The following is a 21,211-nucleotide window of genomic DNA, read 5'->3' as shown; positions in this document are numbered from 1 at the left end:
AGTCTGGTCTATACTCTTTCTGTACAAGTTTCCTTTGACTTTTCTTGATATTTATGATGGGGTGTGAAGTCAGAGCTCATTGCAGATCAGAAGCTGGTGTCACTAGGGTTGGTGTCACCCAGTGCAGTAAATCATGGTGTCACCCCCATTGACCTCCTTCCTGCACAGAAATTAAAAAATTTTATCGACAGTCATTTGCAGTAACTCATGGTGTCACCCCCCATGAACCTCCTTCCTGCACAAAAATTCAAAATTTTTATAGACAGCCATTTTGGTGTCACTCCTCTGATGGTGTTACCCGGTACGGTCCACACACCCCTAGTGATGTCACTGCATTGAACCCTTTCCTCATGAAATTGATAGGAAGATGATTTATCTTCTATGAACTTACAAATATAACATTCATTATGTCTTTAATTCCTTGTCAAATTCATCAGACAGAGGGCTCAAAGTGTGTTTGTTAGTATCAGGTGACTACCACACTGGCATGCTCTCTTTGTCATGAATCAGACTTTTTGGTGATTTTAGGACAAGACTGTCCTATATCATGTTGTGACACATTTTGTACTAAACTAAAAACTTGATCCAGGTCAACAGTTAAGATATTGCTAAATGGAAATTCATGTTGTATTTAAGGAAGACTTTTGGACAATTTGACATGGAAAATTGTGAATGTTTCTTGACAACATCTTGCAGGTGAAAGAAAAGTGCCATTATTTTATTTGCTGAAGGAAATTGACTTGAAAATGCAGAACTTAGTACAATCTAACAATTTACCTGGTAATGTTACATTTCTTTGTTTTCCGGAACATATATTGTGTTAGAATGAGTTTTGCAGAATTCATACCTGCAAATTATTGCCAAAATATGTCAAACTGAATATATGAATGACAATACTATGGCATATTTCTGAATTTAATTCATGGAGAAATGGTTAAGAAGGTTAGAAGGTATTTTACCTTACTTTGATTCTTGTATTATTGCAGTTCCATGTTTTCTTTCATTGTTCATTTTCAGGATGACTCAATAAATACAGTAAATGTTCATTTCCATTATTTCAGTGCATTCTCTTAATTGGTTTTGCAAATCTATTCTCTCACTCGCTTTCACTTTGTAATCTGTAACTTTTCCTTATGTTGATGCACAGTTTTTCTTGTCACAAGATGTTTTCTCTCCTTGTTATCGAAAGTTTTTAACTTTCATTTTATGTTCATTGGTAAATTATTTGATTTCAAAATTTCTTTCATATTTCATTTTAGCACAGCTCTATTCAGCAAGATAACATTTGATGCCATTAATCAGTATTTCACTTCGCAATGCACATCCATGGAATACCAGTTGCTGGTACTCCATGGTCTCATAGGTTTGCTGAATTAATAACACAGGAAAGTTCTGATGAGAAAGCAGCGATCATACAGTAAGTTGCAAATATATAATGTTTAAATTATTATTGAAAAAGTAATTGTGCTTAAATACAGTGGTTAAAATTAACTCTACAGATGACTAATTTATTTAACAAATTAATGTGTGATTTTAATTGTTATTTTTGTTTGTTTCAGACTGATGAAAATTTAATCCGGTATTTCATGGTCAAAAAAGTAAAGTACATCTTGGATCAAAGGATAAATGAATTTGTAAAATTGAGGTAAGGATTGGTAAAGATATGATTTCAGTACAGTATTCTGTATATGCCAAAACACATGGCAGATATAGTTTTTTCTAGCAGCACATTAGTCATCACCAAAAGACTTGTGAAATCTGCTTGGTTCAGAATAAAAAGTGGTGCCAGTCTGACATCAGGTATGGCTACATCATTAGTCATTAGACTTTTTATGATAGTTAGTTGGTCCAAAATGAAAATAGTGACCCTCGAACGTTGTTCATTGAGTGGATGGCCACATTAGCATTGGTTTTTCACTAAAAAACTTCTTATGATCTCTAGTTAGACCTAAATGGAAATGGAGTACATCCATCTTGAAAATCTTGTTATCACTGATTCTTCTGAGCAGATGGTCATAACAACTTGGAATTTTTGCTATAAGACGTATTCTGATATCTGGTAGGTCCTAAGTAAATGTGGTCTCTATCTTGTTTTTATTTTTTATTTTTATGAAGCACAGACAGACATATATAACATTAAAAAGCCAAAATACACAGAATTTCCAAAATGTTAAATAAGCCTTGTATTAAAAACCTGTTTAAGGTGATTAACATAAAGTCACTAAAAGTAATTTCTATGATAAAACCTGAAGCAGGAAGCTAGAAAAGCTATCTTGCAGGAAAGATAAATACTAGTTAAAACCTAAAGCAAAAGGTTAAAATCCAGGAAATTAGCAACCAAATTAAACTAACTGTCAAAAAACCCAGAGATTTTAAGACATATCAGCCAGTGAATTGAAAAATGCATGTCTGTAGTAAGCATATTGAACATAGAGAACTAGCTGTTAGTATAATAAAGGAGGCCAATAGGTCTATAAAATCTTGTCTGGCTTTAACCAAGAATGACAATGAATACAAGTCAGGACTTTAGTCTGCTATGATTAACTTAAATATAAGTGGCTTAAAATTAGTCAGCCAAATGCCTTAAGTCACAACTCAACTGTTAGACTTACGCTGGAGTTCAGTCAGTATCCCAAAAATAAAACGTGTGAGTGTGTATACAGTGAGTGTAGGTACAGTAATTCCTGTGGTTGTCCAGTTCTGTCATAAGTGGTGGGCGATACAGGTGACCACCCTACATGAAGGTTTGCATGTGGTTGTGCCATTTCACAGAGTTTGTGGTATTTTATCAGGGTTGTGGGTGGGGTGTTTTTTGTTGTGAAAGGTGACACATGCCATGGGTACTGTTTTGACCAGCATAGACTTGTGACAGCCATGTGTTGGCCCCTCACATTGAGACCTCTCAGTATAACTCAGTTTTATAAGGCAGGTATTGTAATAGATTCCAGTATTTTTTGTACTTAGAATGTTGTGTAGTGTAATCTTTTATGAGGCAACCTGACACATTTATAAATCATTTCAACAGCCTTATGGTGAGGAATTACTGTACCTAATTCTACTGAACTTATGGTGAGGAATTACTGTACTTAATTCTACTGACCTTATTGCTCTGGTCGCCTAGTGGTTAGAGCATCCGCCTCGGATGCGGGAGGTCATGGGTTCAATCCCCAACCGAGTCAAACCAAAGACTTACAAAAATGGTACAAACAGCTGCCTCGCTTGGCGCTAAGCATTAAGAGGTTAGTGTTAGGACTGGTTGACCTGGTGTCAGAATAATGTGACTGGGTGGGAAATCATGCTACGTGTCTGTGGCATGATGCCCCAGTGCTAGACATTACTATAAACTGCCACATTGCAGACATCATAGCGATATGACTGAAAAATTGTTAAAGCTGAGTTAAAAATCCAAATCATATCACATCACATCTACTGACCTTATTGGTGAGGAATTACTGTACTTAATTCTACTGACCTTATGGTAAGGAATTACTGTACTTAATTCTACTGACCTTATTGTGCGGAATTACTGTACCTAGTTCTACTGATCTTATGTTGAGGAATTACTAGTAGTACCTAATTCTGCTGACCTTATGGTGAGAAATTACTTGTAGTACCTAATTCTGCTGACCTTATGGTGAGGAATTACTAGTAGTACCTAGTTCTACTGATCTTATCGTGAGGAATTACTGTACCTAGTTCTACTGATCTTATGTTGAGGAATTACTAGTAGTACCTAATTCTTCTGACCTTATGGTGAGAAATTACTAGTAGTACCTAATTCTGCTGACCTTATGGTGAGGAATTACTAGTAGTACATAATTCTGCTGACCTTATGTTGAGGAATTACTAGTAGTACCTAATTCTGCTGACCTTATGGTGAGGAATTACTAGTAGTACCTAATTCTTCTGACCTTTAACATGTCATGTTTTGTTGTCAAATAGTAGGATCATTGCGCTAGATAAATGTGTTTGCTGGTACTTATGTTGTGCAACGTGTGTATTTTTGTGGGTTGCAATTTTATGATTTTGGGGAAAATGACATTGTATTGAAATTCATTGATGGGGTTAGTTGTCCTGTTGCTTTAACAAATGAATTATTGTCCTTTGGATCATTAAGTTTGTGGTTGGTAACAACACCAGAATTTATCAAAAATTGTGGTACCCAACAAAAATAATGAGTAATGGTATGCTTATGAAAAAATAGTTTTAGTCAAAAAAGGTAGAAATAAAAATGTTTAACAGCTATTTAGTTAAGAGTTGATACCTATATTGTTTTTAAAGTAAGCAGAAGGTTAAATCATTAGCTCTGCTTCCAACAGCATACATAATGTTGACAAATTACAATTCTTTGCAGATTACTTGATGATTTACATAAATTATTTATCACATAATCTTAACAATGGTTGGTACATCAATGATAAATTAGCAGATTCCAATTGGCTGACTAGAGGGATCTACAGTTTGGACAGTATGCATTTCCCTATGACTGGGGTGCTATACATGTTTATGGGAAGTTGTACCTGCTCCAGTAGGCACTATTGCCATGCACCGACATTATCTGATGTCACATGATGTTATGTACTATATCTATTATCACCTTTATTCTTGGGAGATGTTCTCCAACAGTGTTTGAGTATATTGCATTTGCCTTTGGCTGTATACCCATAAGACAGCATTGCAGACAACCTCTTGCCTTTGGAGAAGATAGTAAGAGGATATTAGCATCATGATGTCACATCTTGAAAATCATGCTGTGTTAAGACACCCCACAAGGGCACAAAGCAATAATCATGCTGTAACAAGACACCCCACAAGGGCACAAAGCAATAATCATGCTGTGACAAGACACCCCACAAGGGCACAAAGCAATAATCATGCTGTGACAAGACACCCCACAAGGGCACAAAGCAATAATCATGCTGTGACAAGACACCCCACATAGGCACAAAGCAATAATCATGCTGTGACAAGACACCCCACAAGGGCACAAAGCAATAATCATGCTGTGACAAGACACCCCACAAGGGCACAAAGCAATAATCATGCTGTGACAAGACACCCCACATAGGCACAAAGCAATAATCATGCTGTGACAAGACACCCCACAAGGGCACAAAGCAATAATCATGCTGTGACAAGACACCCCACAAGGGCACAAAGCATTAATCATGCTGTGACAAGACACTCCACATAGGCACAAAGCAATAATCGTGCTGTGACAAGACACCCCACAAGGGCACAAAGCAATAATCATGCTGTGAAAAGACACCCCACATAGGCACAAAGCAATAATCATAGAGAATAAATTATTTGGCCTTTGAATTGCTTGAACTACGTGATGCAAAACGTTGGATGGGAATCGCCAGCAATATTTAACATATTTTTCTGTTTTTTAATCCAGAGGCCTAGAGGATGTAGGTTGTTCCTTTTTCCATGAAACTTCAGGACTTGGTGTTAGTGAACAATGCAAACAGTAAGTTGCAACTGTTAATTCTCGAAAGTAAAGTGCATTCATGAATTTAAGCATATGCTGAAAATAATAAGTGCACTAGGGTCATCTGGTACTTTGGTTGCAACAATATATATTTATCTAGAAGAAAATGTTTAAGATGTAATTTGTATTTTAACCATTCTTTTGTAACTCGTTGCCTTTTGTGAAAAGTAGTCTACATAGTGTTAGCATTTGTCCATCCATCACACTTTGATTTCCACTTTGTAACCTTTTATCCATTAATTTTGATATAATTTTACACCTTATTAGGAGTCATGCATGACACATTTAGGGTCCTACCTTGAAGGTCAAGGTCATGGCTTGATATTTGTTGTTTTCCAAACAGTTTTGCTTCCCCGCTGTAACTTTAAAGCCATTTGATGTTAATTGATACATATTCATCTTGATAAAGCTTCACATACCAATTTTCAGGCCATTAGCGCAGTTTTTTAAAATTTGATTTTGATTGTAAAACTTGTTATAACTTGGCCATTTTTGGACCTTGAAATATCAGGATTTTTGTACATTACACTAATGAGAGGAATACTAAAAAAAACTAGCACCATTAATATGAGGGTTTTTCTATATTACACTAATGAGGAAGACTAAAGCTAGGACCATTAATATGAGGGTTTTTCTATATTACACTAATGAGGAAGACTAAAGCTAGGACCATTAATATGAGGGTTTTTCTATATTACACTAATGAGGAAGAGTAAAGTTAGGATCTTTAATATCAGGGACTTTATATATCACACTTCTAGCGACATTTCATTTTATTCTCCGTGCCCGATTTTTTCTTGACAAGTACTGGTAACATTAATTGTCATGGTGGGAAGAGGACAAATCCGTTCTAATTTACAGATTGCTTAGTGGAATGATAAATCTGTTAAATCTTGTAAGCCAGCTGAATTACCCTCGCCATGAATGTGATCTTCACATAATGCGTTATGCTTGTCTCTGTCTGATTTAAAATTGTAAGCCAGCTGAATTACCCTCACCATGAATGTGATCTTCACATAATGTGTTATGCTTGCTCTCTCTGATTTAAAATTGTAAGCCAGCTGAATTACCCTCACCAAGAATGTGATCTTCACATAATGTGTTATGCTTGCTCTCTCTGATTTAAAATTGTAAGCCAGCTGAATTACCCTCACCATGAATGTGATCTTCACATAATGTGTTATGCTTGTCTCTATGATTTAAAATCGGTTTGTGACCAAATGCTAGAGCAATGGTTATGGAGTTAGTATGATGTTCAAGTCAGTTTCTTATACACTTTGGTGGACATCCATATTCCATGAACTCATTTTAATTGGCTCATATACAATATAATTCTTTTTATTTACAGGAGAGTTCTGTATGGTGTCAATTGTATTGATGTCCATGTTTCTCCTATATTTGTTCTTTTTTACAAAGAGGTGAGTAGTAGGAAATTCATTATATTATATATGCATGTATATATCCTTATGAAAGGAAAGTTCTTTCCTCATTCAACAAATTTCTTTCCATATAGACTGAATATTAAGCTGCTTGGGCCTTATAACTTGGGTGTTACTCTCTGTAATTTCCTTCTAGAAAATTATATTATCAGTTGGCACTGTTATTTATATGTTAATTCATACATATCATAATTTTGATTTATGTGACGTGTAACACCTCACGATGTCCCAAATCACGAATGTTTCAATGTATTTTCACTATACTTTTTTGTGGTTTGTTGAAATAAAAGCAGCATTGTTTGGTCATGTAATCAATAGAATATTACATTGGTGTTCATTTCAAATGAAATTTATAAAACTCATTGAATAATTTCAATCTTTTGTTCAACAAGGCTCACAAAGGAAAGAAATTATATTGACTCACTTCACAGATCATTTGAAATGAGTACTCATGTAACATACGCTATATAATGTGATTCATAGGGTAATTAGATAGGGTAAATACAATGGGTAATTAGGGTAGTTACAGTAATTATGATAGGTAATTAGATAGGGTAAATACAATGGGTAATTAGGGTAGTTACAGTAATTATGATAGGTAATTAGATAGGGTAAATACAATGGGTAATTAGGGTAGTTAAGTAATTATGATAGGTAATTAGATAGGGTAAATACAATGGGTAATTAGGGTAGTTACAGTAATTATGATAGGTAATTAGGGTAAATACAATGGGTAATTAGGGTAGTTACAGTAATTATGATAGGTAATTAGATAGGGTAATTAGAATTGGTAATTAGATTGAGTAGTTACATTAATTATGTGAGGTAATTAGATAGGATTATTAGAATAGGTACATATTTCATGGAAGTATATTATAGGAAAGACAACTGATCACATTGTGTATGAGTGCAATATCATTTGTTTTCATTGGAATGATCAAGCATCCACCTTAAAAGACATGCATGTACATGCACACTCAATTGCTGTCTCTGGGGAACAACTACACACACACATACACACATACACACTACACACATAAGCACACGCACACACACCTCTGCTTATTTTCTGTTTCAAGAGGATAATATTAATGCACCAAAATAATTTTGCTTGTTCTCACCTGTTGTAAAACATGTACATGGTTAGCCGCTGTTTCCTGTTAGTGCTGAGCTTTGATATGTGACCTGATGGGAAGAAATTAATACTTCTTTTTTTGTGTTTTGAAGTTTAACATCTTGCATTTGAATAAAAGTTTAACAGTCCTCTGTTAAAATGATAAATATGTAAAGAAAGCAGTCTTTCATGGTATATTACATTTTTTTATTGATCTGTTTTGAATTAAAAAAATGCTTAAACACAGCAGTCATCTTTTTGATAAGATAAACTTTAGATTGTCAGACAAACACAACAACAGATGGATAAAAATAGGAAGAGAGGGAAGATAGATAAAAATTGATTGACATTGAGGGAATAGATAGCTTAGCTATCAATGGATGGTTGTAAAAATGATCAGATGGATAGATAAAGAGATGGAGATGAACATATAAATGGATGGACTGGGAAAGAGATGAACATATAAATGGATGGATTGGGAAAGAGATGAACATATAAATGGATGGATTGGGAAAGAGATGAACATATAAATGGATGGATTGGGAAAGAGATGAACATATAAATGGATGGACAGATAAAGAGATGAACATATAAATAGATGGATAGATAAAGAGATGAACATATAAATAGATGGATTGGGAAAGAGATGAACATATAAATAGACTGGGAAATAGATGAACATATAAATGGATGGATTGGGAAAGAGATGAACATATAAATGGATGGATTGAGAAAGAGATGAACATATAAATGGATGGACAGATAAAGAGATGAACATATAAATAGATGGATAGATAAAGAGATGAACATATAAATAGATGGATTGGGAAAGAGATGAACATATAAATGGACTGGGAAATAGATGAACATATAAATGGATGGATTGGGAAAGAGATGAACATATAAATGGATGGATTGGGAAAGAGATGAACATATAATGGATAGATTGGGAAAGAGCTTATGGATGTCTTTTTTATTTCAAGTCATTGATCCAGGAAGTCTATATTTTTGAGCATAATTTGATTTTAATTAACTAGATGTAGGTCGATATTTGTGTTCTTTTTATGCATTGTGGCCTTTTATTTGGCTTTTGTGCTTCCACACGATATCATTGGTATATGTTGGTTGATTGCTAATGGCGTACAATGCGTATTCTGCTTGTTTCAGTGACAAGTGTTGTGAGTTTGTGAACACTTTCAGACTGAATTCTTTTTTTTGTGGTCATGATTGTCATTTCAGTCAAACGTGATAATGAAATACAATGTTTTTTAAAGTTAGAAGGGGCACACATTAGATGTGCCTTGCTTGTACAAAGTGTTCACTGACCTCAGACTTGCCAATGTGCAATTTATTCCCAGAAACTATCTGGTCCATGGTCCTGCTTATAAGTGTCAAGAGGAGAAACATGTAAAGTATCTTGTTTGGAATAGTGTGATGAATTACAAGTGTCAAAGTGGCTGCCCCACCATCCAAAATGAGATGTATTGTTGTGGGGGATGCCACAGTGGTTGCCACACCAACCAAAATTATTTGTATTGTTGTGGGGGATGTCAAAGTGGCTGCCCCACCATCCAAAATTAGATGTATTGTTGTGGGGAATGTCACAGTGGTTACCCCACTATCCAAAATTAGATGTATTGTTGTGGGCGATGTCAGAGTGGTTGCCCCACCATCCAAAATTAGATGTATTGTTGTGGGGGATGTCACAGTGGTTGCCCCACCATCCAAAATTAGATGTATTGTTGTGGGGGATGTCACGGTAGTTGCCCCACCATTCAAAATTAGATGTATTGTGGTGGGGGATGCCAGAGTGGTTGCCCCACCATCCAAAGTTAGATGTATTGTTGTGGGGGATGTCACAGTAGTTGCCCCACCATCCAAATTTAGATGTATTGTTGGGGGGGATGTCACAGTGGTTACCCCACCATCCAAATTCAGATGTATTGTTGTAGGGGATGTCAGAGTGGTTGCCCCGCCGTCCAAAATTAGATGTATTGTTGTGGGGGGATGTCACAGTGGTTGCCCCACCATCCAAATTTAGATGTATTGTTGTGGGGGGGGGATGTCACAGTGGTTTCCCCACCATCCAAATTTAGATGTATTGTTGTGGGGGGGAAGTCACAGTGGTTGCCCCACATGAGCATTAGATGTATGGTGCCCACTGTGATCATTACATTTGCAGAAGTGGAAGAAGACAAGTTGCAGAATTTCTTCCCAGACACTGTTACAATTGAAGATACGTCAACTGGCACAAGTAGCAACAATGCAGTTTCTAAATTTGGGACAGTTTGTACCATTACGTCTGTGCAAACCTCGCTTATGGGGAGCACTCCCACCATATCTAAGCAGCCCAGAGAGTGCAAGTACCCCCACATGTTCAAGCATGGTCTTTGGGCTTGTAAATCTGTTTGCATGTTTGTTTTTAATTGAATCCTGATGATAATTTCAACATTCTTTATGCTGTACATTTCTGTTGGTAATTACTGTCACTTGGCAAGCTATGTCACATTCTGGCTGATAGTGCTGTGGTCATTGGAACAATATGGAATCAGACTGACCATGTAGTCCATTTGGCTGCACCTTCTGCATGTGTAGTTTTCTGAAACTGGCCAGTCAGTTCTTGAAGACCAGTACCCTTTATAGCTCTATGTACCAATTTGCAGATTCTGACTCCATTCTACGTGTTCCAAGTATTCAGTATAACTGTGTGGGTCACTGATGAGTACTTCTACTATGCCAGCTGTATCTTGCTGATTTCCACCATCTCCATCATTATCACCATCTACCAGACAAGGAAGGTAGGTAGTCACAGTTTTTCAGATATTTGGAAAGAAACCTGTTGTGTTTGCTGGGTTTTCAATTTTTTGATTTTGAGAGTGAATACTTTGGTGTCTTTTTTTATACAAAACTGTGTGCTTTAATGAAACAGCAAATGCATGAAGTACAGAAGCCAGCAATTGAATTCATGACAAAATATAACTGCAACTGCTATAAGTGTAGGGGCCCCAAGTGGTCTAAAGTGCTCACCATTCCGGATCACTGCCATCTCACCTCTGTCTGCGTGGGTTCGAGTCCAAGGCTCGGCTAGCGTGGGTACGTGGGAAAGCCTGCCAGTAGCTTCTTGTGGGTCGGTGGTTCTTCCCAGGGTTTTCCAGGGTTCTTCCTCCACCAGTTATACTGGCTGCCATGTATAGCCTATCTTGTGCTTAAAAATGGCGTTAAACCCTAGAACAACAACAACAACAACAAAGCTATAAGTGTAAATATATACACCACTCCCTCGATAACTCGTGCCCTGATAACTCGCAAACTTTCTTATAACACGGGGTCAGGTGTGGATCCCATTTTTTACACCAGAAAATACCAAAAGATTGATTCCTATTTGTTGAGCTTGAAGAAAATCGCAATCAAAATTGGTAACAGAAACTGATATATCACTCGTTTTATTGTTGAAAATGGTAGATAGGACCTGGAATTTTTTTCAGCATCATGAAATATCAACTTTAAATAGAAGTCATTAAATTTGTTACATTTTCTTTCCAAATGACATTCTTAGTACACCATAGTTAACGATATTCAAGGAAATTTTGATCAATGAAAATGTCACTTTATGCCTAGTGGAGGCAGTACTTCAATAAATGAATACCAATTAAATAATTTTTTGTATCAATTGAAATTTGTGTTCTAGTTCTATCTTTTAGTTCCTTTTAAGTGTAAGCATCATAAATACAATGTGTCCTTTTGTAATTAAACATAAAATGTGTCAATGTATCGTAACAGCTATGCCCACGAGTGTTTCTCTGAGAACCTAATTAAGTGCCAGCTATATTTTGATATCGGACTAGCAGAAGCATTTGTTGTAGTGTTGCACTAAACAGAAAGCAGGCCTCCTTTATTATTATCACGTTAATTATATCTTTTAAATCAAATAAAGGAGGTAGAGTAAACAAAAATATTTAAAAGGCATACAAATACTAGGTGCTTAAAGTGTGGTCTATGTTTTTGGACCCTGATGTGCGTGAGTTATCAAGGGAGAGGTGTAGTTGTTGAGTATTTGTCATGCGATCTGTTTGCGTTTATTCTTGATTCCTTTTGGTTTCATTCATAAAATGAGATTCAGCATATGGTGAAAAAAGGAAACAGTAGTTGAAAATTCAGAAGGCATTAGGTTATATATGAATTACTGTATAAAGCAGTCACTTAGGACTGTTGTAAAGTAGCTGACACCTTATTAGGGGTGAGGAATTCAGTAGCAGTACTACTGCCTGTTGTTGGTTGACAAATGTGGTATTGACTAATAGCGATGTAACTACTTCATGAATTAAAAAATGTCACTTTTGATTTCATCATTTCAGTATTTTTGGAGTAAATGTTGAAAAACTTTGTTGTGTTTATTCTTTATTTCTATCATCTTTTATTTATTGAAGAATCAACGAGCTCTTAGGAATACAATACAGACATCAACTATTGTCAGTGTGTGCAGAGGAAACGAAGGTGAGACTTTTCTGATTACAAGATTATTTTGCCTCGCTTTGATCTCCTAAAATTGGAAAAGTCCTGTTACGGTTTAATTGTTTGAATGTTATATTTTCTGCTTAAAATAAATGTGGATTATTTTCTTAAATGTTTGATGTCAGACTCTGAGCAAATGAAAGAAAAGTTTCCCTTGCTTTTGAAACATTTTGAGTAAGAAATTCAAGCTCACGTTTTGACAGTCTATTACTTTACCATTGCTACTTGCTAATAAGTAAGTTCCAGCTATAAATTGTACAGACCCAGCTCTGCCGACGATGAAGTACTGGCAGATCTGGGTATAAGCAGTTTGCTAGGAGTAATCAGTAGAAGAAACAAAATTAACCCTGATCTGCTGGTAAAGTATGTGATGGAAGATCAGGGTCTGTCTTGTTTTTAATTAGTCTTGACTTGTAAACGAGTATATATGGCAATTAGAACAAAGCTAGATCTAATACAAAACTCTAGAATATTTATTAACTTCTGTCCCTCACGCAGACATGCCAAATTTCCATATGTGCAGGTGCACCCCAAGTATCATGTTGGAGTTTTGAGTTTGAATTTCAATTTCTTGCTTGGAAAGTTTAAAGAATACCAGCCAGGGATAGTGGAGAAGTTTTCCTTCACTGTGTCCCATCTTTTCATTACAAGCAAACAACTTTATCTTCAGATCACTTTATGCCATGTGTTTACACTTTCCAATTAAGTTTGCTTAGTGACATAAATATACACAGTGTTTTGTGGATTGGAAGAAATGAGTTTGAATATCAAATGGTGGATTATAACGTTTGAATATATTCAAATTTCTGGAATTTGGTTCTAGTTGTTTCACATATTTACTAAAGTACGTAATTCTATGGACCTATTGGGACATTTGAAGTTGCATTCATTTTAATGCCATTTCTTGTCTGCAGGTAAGCTGGGAGATTTTCATACAAAAGAAACAAACAGTAGCATTTTTTAAATTCCTGAAATGGTCAGTAAAACTTGAAGCTGGTGCTTATGTCCTTTGTAGCCAATAATAAACAGACTACATTTAATTGACCATTAATAAAATAAATTTAGAAAATGAAATTTTCTAGTAAAATATTTAGGACATTTCCAAATTTTACTGCATTCATTATGAGAGAGTGTGATAAAATGCGGTCATAATTCCCAGCTGTTCATTAAGAGATCATTGTCATTTAGTTTACTGAGAAAGCATAACTACATGAATCTGAAATCATGCAGAGATCCTCAGAATAAAATAAACATAATTATTCTTCACCGTGTTTGGATGTAACATTTGTGTCGTAAGTGCAATGTTCTAAACTAGGAAAGTACCTGTCTTAACCTAATTCATGATTCATCATGTAAAAAGAGCGCACCTATGAATAATATTTTTCAGAATTGACTTGGTAATGGCTTGTTACAAATTCTTAAAAAATATTTGCAACAGCTGGGAAAAAGCTGACATTGTCGACATCTAGCAGTGACATCTATATGCTACCAACTTGCATTTTCTTGATTGGCAGATGAAAGAGAAATATACCTACTTTTTTGTATATGAAATGATTCTGCTCTGTAAAGATGGAAATATTATGTTATAGTCATAAACTGGTAAAAATTTAGAAAGGAGTGCCACAACTGATATTTAAAAACTACAGTTTTTCCAGCCTCTGTTCCAGCTGGAAATTAAATCAGTTTCATGCATGCCCTTTGCTACATACTTGGTGGATTCCATGTTTAAGCTGGATGAAGTTTTATGAAAAAAATCTTTCTTCTTTTGTCAAGCATTGTTCCATTTTGAATTTGATACAGTTACCTTCATGTCAATCTTTGTACCATATAGAATTAGTTAGAATAGCCTTCATGTCCAACTTTGTACATGTATAATTGAATACAGTAGCCTCCATATCACACTTTGTACATGTATCATTAGATACAGTAGTCTCCATATCACACCTTGTACTGTTTATAATTGGGTACAGTAGCCTCCATGTCACACTTTGTACATGTATAATTGGATACAGTGGCCTCCATATCACACCTTGTACTGTTTATAATTGGATACAGTAGCCTCCATATCACACTTTGTACATGTATAATTGGATACAGTAGCCTCCATATCACACCTTGTACTGTTTATAATTGGATATATTAGCCTTCATGTCAAATTTTTTTGTACCATTTAGACTTGGAAAGAGGTGCCATCATGTCAAACCTTTTACTGTTAGAATTTGATACAGTAGTCTTCATGTCAAACTTTGTACATGTATAATTGGATACAGTAGCCTCCATATCACACTTTGTACATATATAATTGGATACAGTAGCCTCCATATCACTCTTTGTTCATTTATAATTGGATACAATAGCCTCCTTATCACACTTTTTACATTTATAATTGGATACAGTAGCCTCCTTATCACACTTTGTACATGTATAATTGGATACAGTAGCCTCCTTATCACACTTTATACATGTATAAGTGGATACAGTAGCCTCCATATTACACTTTGTTCATTTATAATTGGATACAATGACCTTTATGAATTTTCTCTTAATAGAAAAGGAAAAAATTTGCTTTACTAGCCATTTCCCTTGATATCTTTGTAATTTACATCAGATGCATTGATATTTCAGTAGAGAGTTTAAATTTGGGCTGACTGCCAAGACATGTTATGAATTATGTGTTAGAACACAGTTGATAAAACAAATTGATGGAGATAGTACTTGCTTGATTTCATTGCAGTTTCCAGATCAATTAAGCAATAATCAAATACTTTATTTGTCTTATTGTCAGATAATTGTACTGTTTCCAGGGTAACTGACCAACTTGGATGAGGAGAATATTGAGTATGGGGTTGAGCGGTTACCAAGTTAAACAGTATATTTATATAGTGATAAGAAATATTAATCTAATCTAACTGTTTAAAGCCGAAGTGAAATCCATACCATGGCTAATTTTTTACATAAATTTTTTAAATTTAACTGAGTTTGGTAAGGAGAAGTGATTTGCATAAGCCTCACCACCCACCCTATAAGAAAATGACAACATTCCATTGTTGTAGTGAGCCATGTGCTGTTTAGACAGAGGTCATTCACGTTACAGTGCATTGATATTGCCAGACAGTAAATGTGGAATGGAATTTATTTTGAACTCCATGCAATGTGGAAAAGAGTTATTTAGTTGGATGGACTGCAATAGCTGTATTAGAAATGAAAGGACCTACCATGTGACTCTACCATGGATGAATGGAAAAATTGATGAGTAAAGAAAAAAGCCAATGCACTGCTAAGTAGAGGTTTCATGAGCTGTACAAGTAAGTGGGGTGGTGGTATTATGTAAATTGCTTGTTTCAGTATAAACTCTGTAATGTCCTGTAAAAGAAAGAAAAAAATTAATTTAATAATAAGGAATCAGATTATTGTATTCAGCTCCTTATTATCACACTTTTTTGTTAAAAATATATTATCACTTGTGGGATATATATATATATATATATATATATATATATATATATATATATATATATATATATATATATATATATATATATATTCTATTTATAACTTAATTTCTTTTTTGTATAGACTTGGACTTCATCTAAAGCGTTTTGTGTTCAATAACATTTCACTTTTTTTCCCCACTTTTGTAAGTCAGTAAAGTTAGTCTATTGCAGTGTTATTTTTTTGTCGCATTTTCAGCAAACTTGTGTGACATGCCAAAGGCAAGTGTTCTGTTTTTATCAAATAAGGCATTAAATAAAAAGTGAATGTTATGAGTTATTTCTTGATATTTGTGTTACTACATTTTGTTGAAAGGTTTTGCAAATCTTTTTTTAGGAACTTAGATTGCTGTGGTAACTGCAGCAGTGGAAAGAACACAGATGTTGATGTTTTTATATATTAGTATTATGTTATGGCCATGGCCGTCTGTCTCTCCATTCAAATTTTGGTTTCTGGATGATAACTTTTCAAGGCTACAAACAGTAATTAAATTTTATGGATGGCTTGCACTTGAAGATATGAAGAAGCATCTAGATTTGGGGATTAGAGGATTGCAGATAAAGGTCATAGTGACCTAGAATATATTTCTGAATAATGTTTAGTTCAAAGTTACATACTTTAATCAAACTTGTGGATGACTTACATTTAAAGACAGGAAGAACCCTGAAGATTTGGGGTCAGCAGATTAGAGATGAAGTCACAGTTACCCAGAATATATAAAAAGGGTTCCCACAAACACAAGTTTAGTGAAGACCACACCTTTTGTTTTCTGTCTTAATTTTTCTGTTGATATGTGAATATTCTGTTGATATTTGCTCAACTTCGCCTTTATTTGCTTAGGAAAACACCTGTTTGCTCGTAAACAAGTTCCAAGAAAAAGAGAATTCATCAAATGTGCAATACTTTCTGTTTTATGAAATAAACTTTAATAAAGAATAAACATTAAAGGTCATTCCAATGACATAATAAAAACACTTTATATTTTAAGACTTTTTGAAAGATATAACAACACAAATTCCTAGCAGACACCACCTAAATGTTTTGACATGTCTTTGTAAAGTTGTATTAACACCCACCACAAATTTTTGACATGACTTTGTAGTCTCATACTGTTAAAATGTATACTCTCACCTCCACTTATGTAGAGAGAATATACAGACTGTTCCCTCGTGTTATTGGTGACACGAATCTTTGATATGACTTCGACCTATTCAACAGATACACTTGCCAAAATAAAAGGGAGGCTACTTAAGATGTAATTTATTTAATTCCCCTTATTTACTCAGCCCGCAAAATAGCCTATCAGTTAATATTGTAATATTAAGCAAAACATAGTTTTAATTGAATTAATTACTATCAGTCATTAAATCAGATGCATTATAAATACCTACTTTCTGTACTGACCTTGCTCAAATTGAAATATGTGATTGAACCTTCAGGAATTTCTTTTTCATTAATAAGTCCCACAAACAAGAAAAAATTCATTCTACTGCTGTCCAACCTCTGCACCCACCAGATGATCATTTCAGGAAACCTCTGCTTTTAATCAAAGTTCTTTTGTCTGAGTTCTGTTGAAATAAGTAAACCATCTCATTTTGATACAAAAAAAACTTAAAATATAAAGTTAGCCAACACATTTTTCTCAAACAAAGACTTCAAGTGTGAGAAATCCTTTTATTCTCACAAAATCAATGTCACATCATTCTAAAATGTTAAAGAAAAGAAATTGAAAGCATTTTTCTTGCGAATGAAAGTTTAAATACAGATTGTGTAATTCATTGGTTTTGGTTTGTTAGGGTAAAATTCATTAAGGCACAAAGGAAAACCACTTTAACGATGCAGGTATTATAATAAATGACAACATGTAATATTTCAAACAGTAGATATATTATTGCAATTACTTCTTCATTAAGGTGTTCAAATGAGGCATATCGGATTGCAGTTGAATATTTGCATAGTGAAATTGTCCTAGGATTTAGTTGGGGGAAGGGCAGCTGAAAGACTTGCACCATCAAATTGGTAAACTTGTCTTTTTGATAGATTGATTTGATTTTAACTGACACCCAATAGTTTGCTTTCATGTGTGTTGCCATAGTCATATAAGGGCACACACCATTTGGAATTAATATTATCACCATGATAGATTGATTTGATTTTAACTGACACCCAATAGTTTGCTTTCATGTGTGTTGCCATAGTCATATAAGGGCACACACCATTTGGAATTAGTATTATCACCATGATAGATTGATTTGATTTTAACTGACACCCAATAGTTTGCTTTCATGTGTGTTGTCATAGTCATATAAGGGCACACACCATTTGGAATTAATATTATCACCATGATAGATTGATTTGATTTTAACTGACACCCAATAGTTTGCTTTCATGTGTGTTGCCATAGTCATATAAGGGCACACACCATTTGGAATTAATATTATCACCATGATAGATTGATTTGATTTTAACTGACACCCAATAGTTTGCTTCCATGTGTGTTGTCATAGTCATATAAGGGCACACACCATTTGGAATTAATATTATCACAATAGTTACGAATCTAATGTTGATTAAATTTTAATCTGAGTATCAGGTAAATATTGAATGTTGTTTTTATTGTAGAGTTTGAAGATGTACCATCTGAGGAATTAGTACCAGGAGATGTGATTGAAATCCCACATACAGGGTGTATTCTGCAATGTGATGCTGTCTTGATCAGTGGAAACTGCATTGTCAATGAGAGTATGTTGACAGGTAAGTAGATTGTAATGAGGTTTTACTGACTTGCCAGACTTTTTCTGTGAATGTACATTTAAGAGTGGTATTTTATTTACAGTAAGTTGTATAAATAATTTTTCTCATGATGTAATTGGCATGACAAAATAAAATACATTTTCTCATGATGTAATTGGCATGACAAGGTAGAAAACATTATCTCATGATGTAATTGGCATGACAAAGTAAAATACATTATCTCGTGATGCATTTGGCATGACAAAGTAAAATACATTATCTCATGATGCAATTGGCATGACAAAGTAAAATACATTATCTCATGATGTAATTGGCATGACAAAGTAAAATACATTATCTCATGATGTAATTGGCATGACAAAGTATAATACATTATCTCATAAACAATAAGGAATAAGAATGGTCCATTATCAAGATGTGAAATCCTCTTTCTGTTCAAAATTATTCAATCTGGGTGTGACGTCAAATGATTGTTTGTACATTAGTAAGTGCAAATATCAGATTTATTACACACACACCCACACACACACATGGTGCATGGGTTCGATCCCTGGCTGAGTTATACCAAAGACATAAAAATGGTACTAACAGCTGCCTCGCTTGGCACTCAGCATTAAGAGGTTAGTGTTAGCACTGGTTGGCTTTGTGTCAGGATAATGTGACTGGGTGGGACATCATGCTGCGTGTCTACGGCATGATGCCCCAGTGCTATACAGATCCAGGTTAGTTTTAAGGATAAATGACATTTTTCATACATTGTACTGTATTTATGGCATATAATACTTTAGCTACAACGTCATAGCCTCAACAAAAATAGGGGTACTAATGGTAGTAATCGTAATATACAAATTCAATTTTATTCTTATATGGGTTTTTTTCTCCACTTTTATTAGAAAAAATATGCTTTTACATGCATGTATGCATGTCTGTGTCAGTACTAGTAATTTTGACAAAATAAAGAATTTCAAAGTTTGTCCTACAGTTCACTTGCACTTCAAGTCAACGATGACTGATGGTGTAACATTTTCGAATTTTAATAATGACAAAAAGGACATGTAGCAGTTCATTTGTTAATAAAAACACCAAATAATTATTAGTAACAAAAGCTAGACAAGTAGGGTATTATTCAATTAGATGATGGTAGATAATGGGAGAAGACTATCTACATGAAAGCATGAGCTGGAATGAAAAATTCAGTTCATGTCAGAGTATTTTTAATTTTTGTTTCAAATGTCTAAGCAACATGGAAAACTCTTGCATCATCCTTTTCAATGATACTAATTTGCAATCAAATATGGCTATTATTGCTAGAAATGGAAGAAACTTTAAATTACTTTTTTTATAAACAAAACTTAAGGCATTCAAGTTTTCCACAAATGATGATGATCAGCCATTAAATATGGCCACAGTTACTATAAATAGACTACTTAACAGAATCTGAGTATATTTGACAGAAAAATCCTGGTATAAAGGTTTTCAATTTTATGCAATTGCTTCCAATTCATGATCAGCATAGCCAACGTTCATAAAAGAAGAAATGTCCCTTACCAACTTCATAAAAAGTGGTTAATGGAACTTTATCAAATTTGACAGCATTCTGGTATAAGCTGCATTCAGATTTGTTACCAATGATGCTGACCTGCAATGGACAAACCTTTTAATAACTTGTTAGCTGAATCCACTTAATAGAACTGTAACAAATTAACAATATGTATCCCACTTCAAAAACACTCCAAATGTGTATCTTCTTTACAAAGACTTTCCAGATGTATATCCTCCTTCACAATGACATTCAGAATGTATATCCTCCTTCACAAAGACATTCCAAATGTATATGATCCTTCACAAAGACATTCCAAATGTATATCCTTCACAAAGACATTCCAAATGTATATCCTCCTTCACAAAGACATTCCAAATGTATATCCTCCTTCACAAAGACATTCCAAATGTATATATCCTCCTTCACAAAGACGTTCCAAATGTATATCCTCCTTCACAAAGACATTTCAAATGTATATCCTCCTTCACAAAGACATTCCAGATGTATATCCTCCTTCACAAAGACGTTCCAAATGTATATCCTTCTTCACAAAGATGTTCCAAATGTATATCTTCCTTCACAAAGACATTCCAAATGTATATCTTCCTTCACAAAGAAATTCCAAATGTATATTCTCCTTCACAAAGGCGTTCCAAATGTATATCCTCCTTCACAAAGACATTCCAAATGTATATCCTCCTTCGCAAAGACTTTCGAAATGCATATCCTCCTTAACAAAGATGTTCCAAATGTATACAAATGATGCTGATCCTCCTTCACATAGGCACACTTCTAAAACTAGAAAATGAATGCATTTTGTTGAAAAACATGGCTCAACAGAATTTGACCCACTTTGACAGAAA

The 21,211-nt window shown here is 34.6% G+C and overlaps 1 protein-coding gene across 1 annotated transcript in view; it reads left to right on the top strand.

Annotated features, from left to right (window-relative positions):
- LOC149781476 (polyamine-transporting ATPase 13A3-like) overlaps positions 1-21,211 on the top strand; it is a 218,998-nt gene that overhangs the window by 83,386 nt on the left and 114,401 nt on the right. Inside the window, exons 6-11 of the mRNA XM_089935567.1 lie at positions 1,560-1,645; positions 5,402-5,473; positions 6,843-6,912; positions 10,711-10,845; positions 12,475-12,541; positions 18,674-18,805. Of these exons, the coding sequence (XP_089791693.1) occupies positions 1,560-1,645; positions 5,402-5,473; positions 6,843-6,912; positions 10,711-10,845; positions 12,475-12,541; positions 18,674-18,805 (562 nt within the window). The remainder of the gene's footprint in view (positions 1-1,559; positions 1,646-5,401; positions 5,474-6,842; positions 6,913-10,710; positions 10,846-12,474; positions 12,542-18,673; positions 18,806-21,211) is intronic.

This window comes from Sinohyriopsis cumingii, chromosome 15 (genome assembly GCF_028554795.1).
Source record: "Sinohyriopsis cumingii isolate HCF-2022 chromosome 15, ASM2855479v2, whole genome shotgun sequence".
NCBI classification, from domain to species: domain Eukaryota; kingdom Metazoa; phylum Mollusca; class Bivalvia; order Unionida; family Unionidae; genus Sinohyriopsis; species Sinohyriopsis cumingii.
Note: the sequence above shows the minus strand (reverse complement) of the source record. Positions and strands in the feature narration are given on the sequence as shown.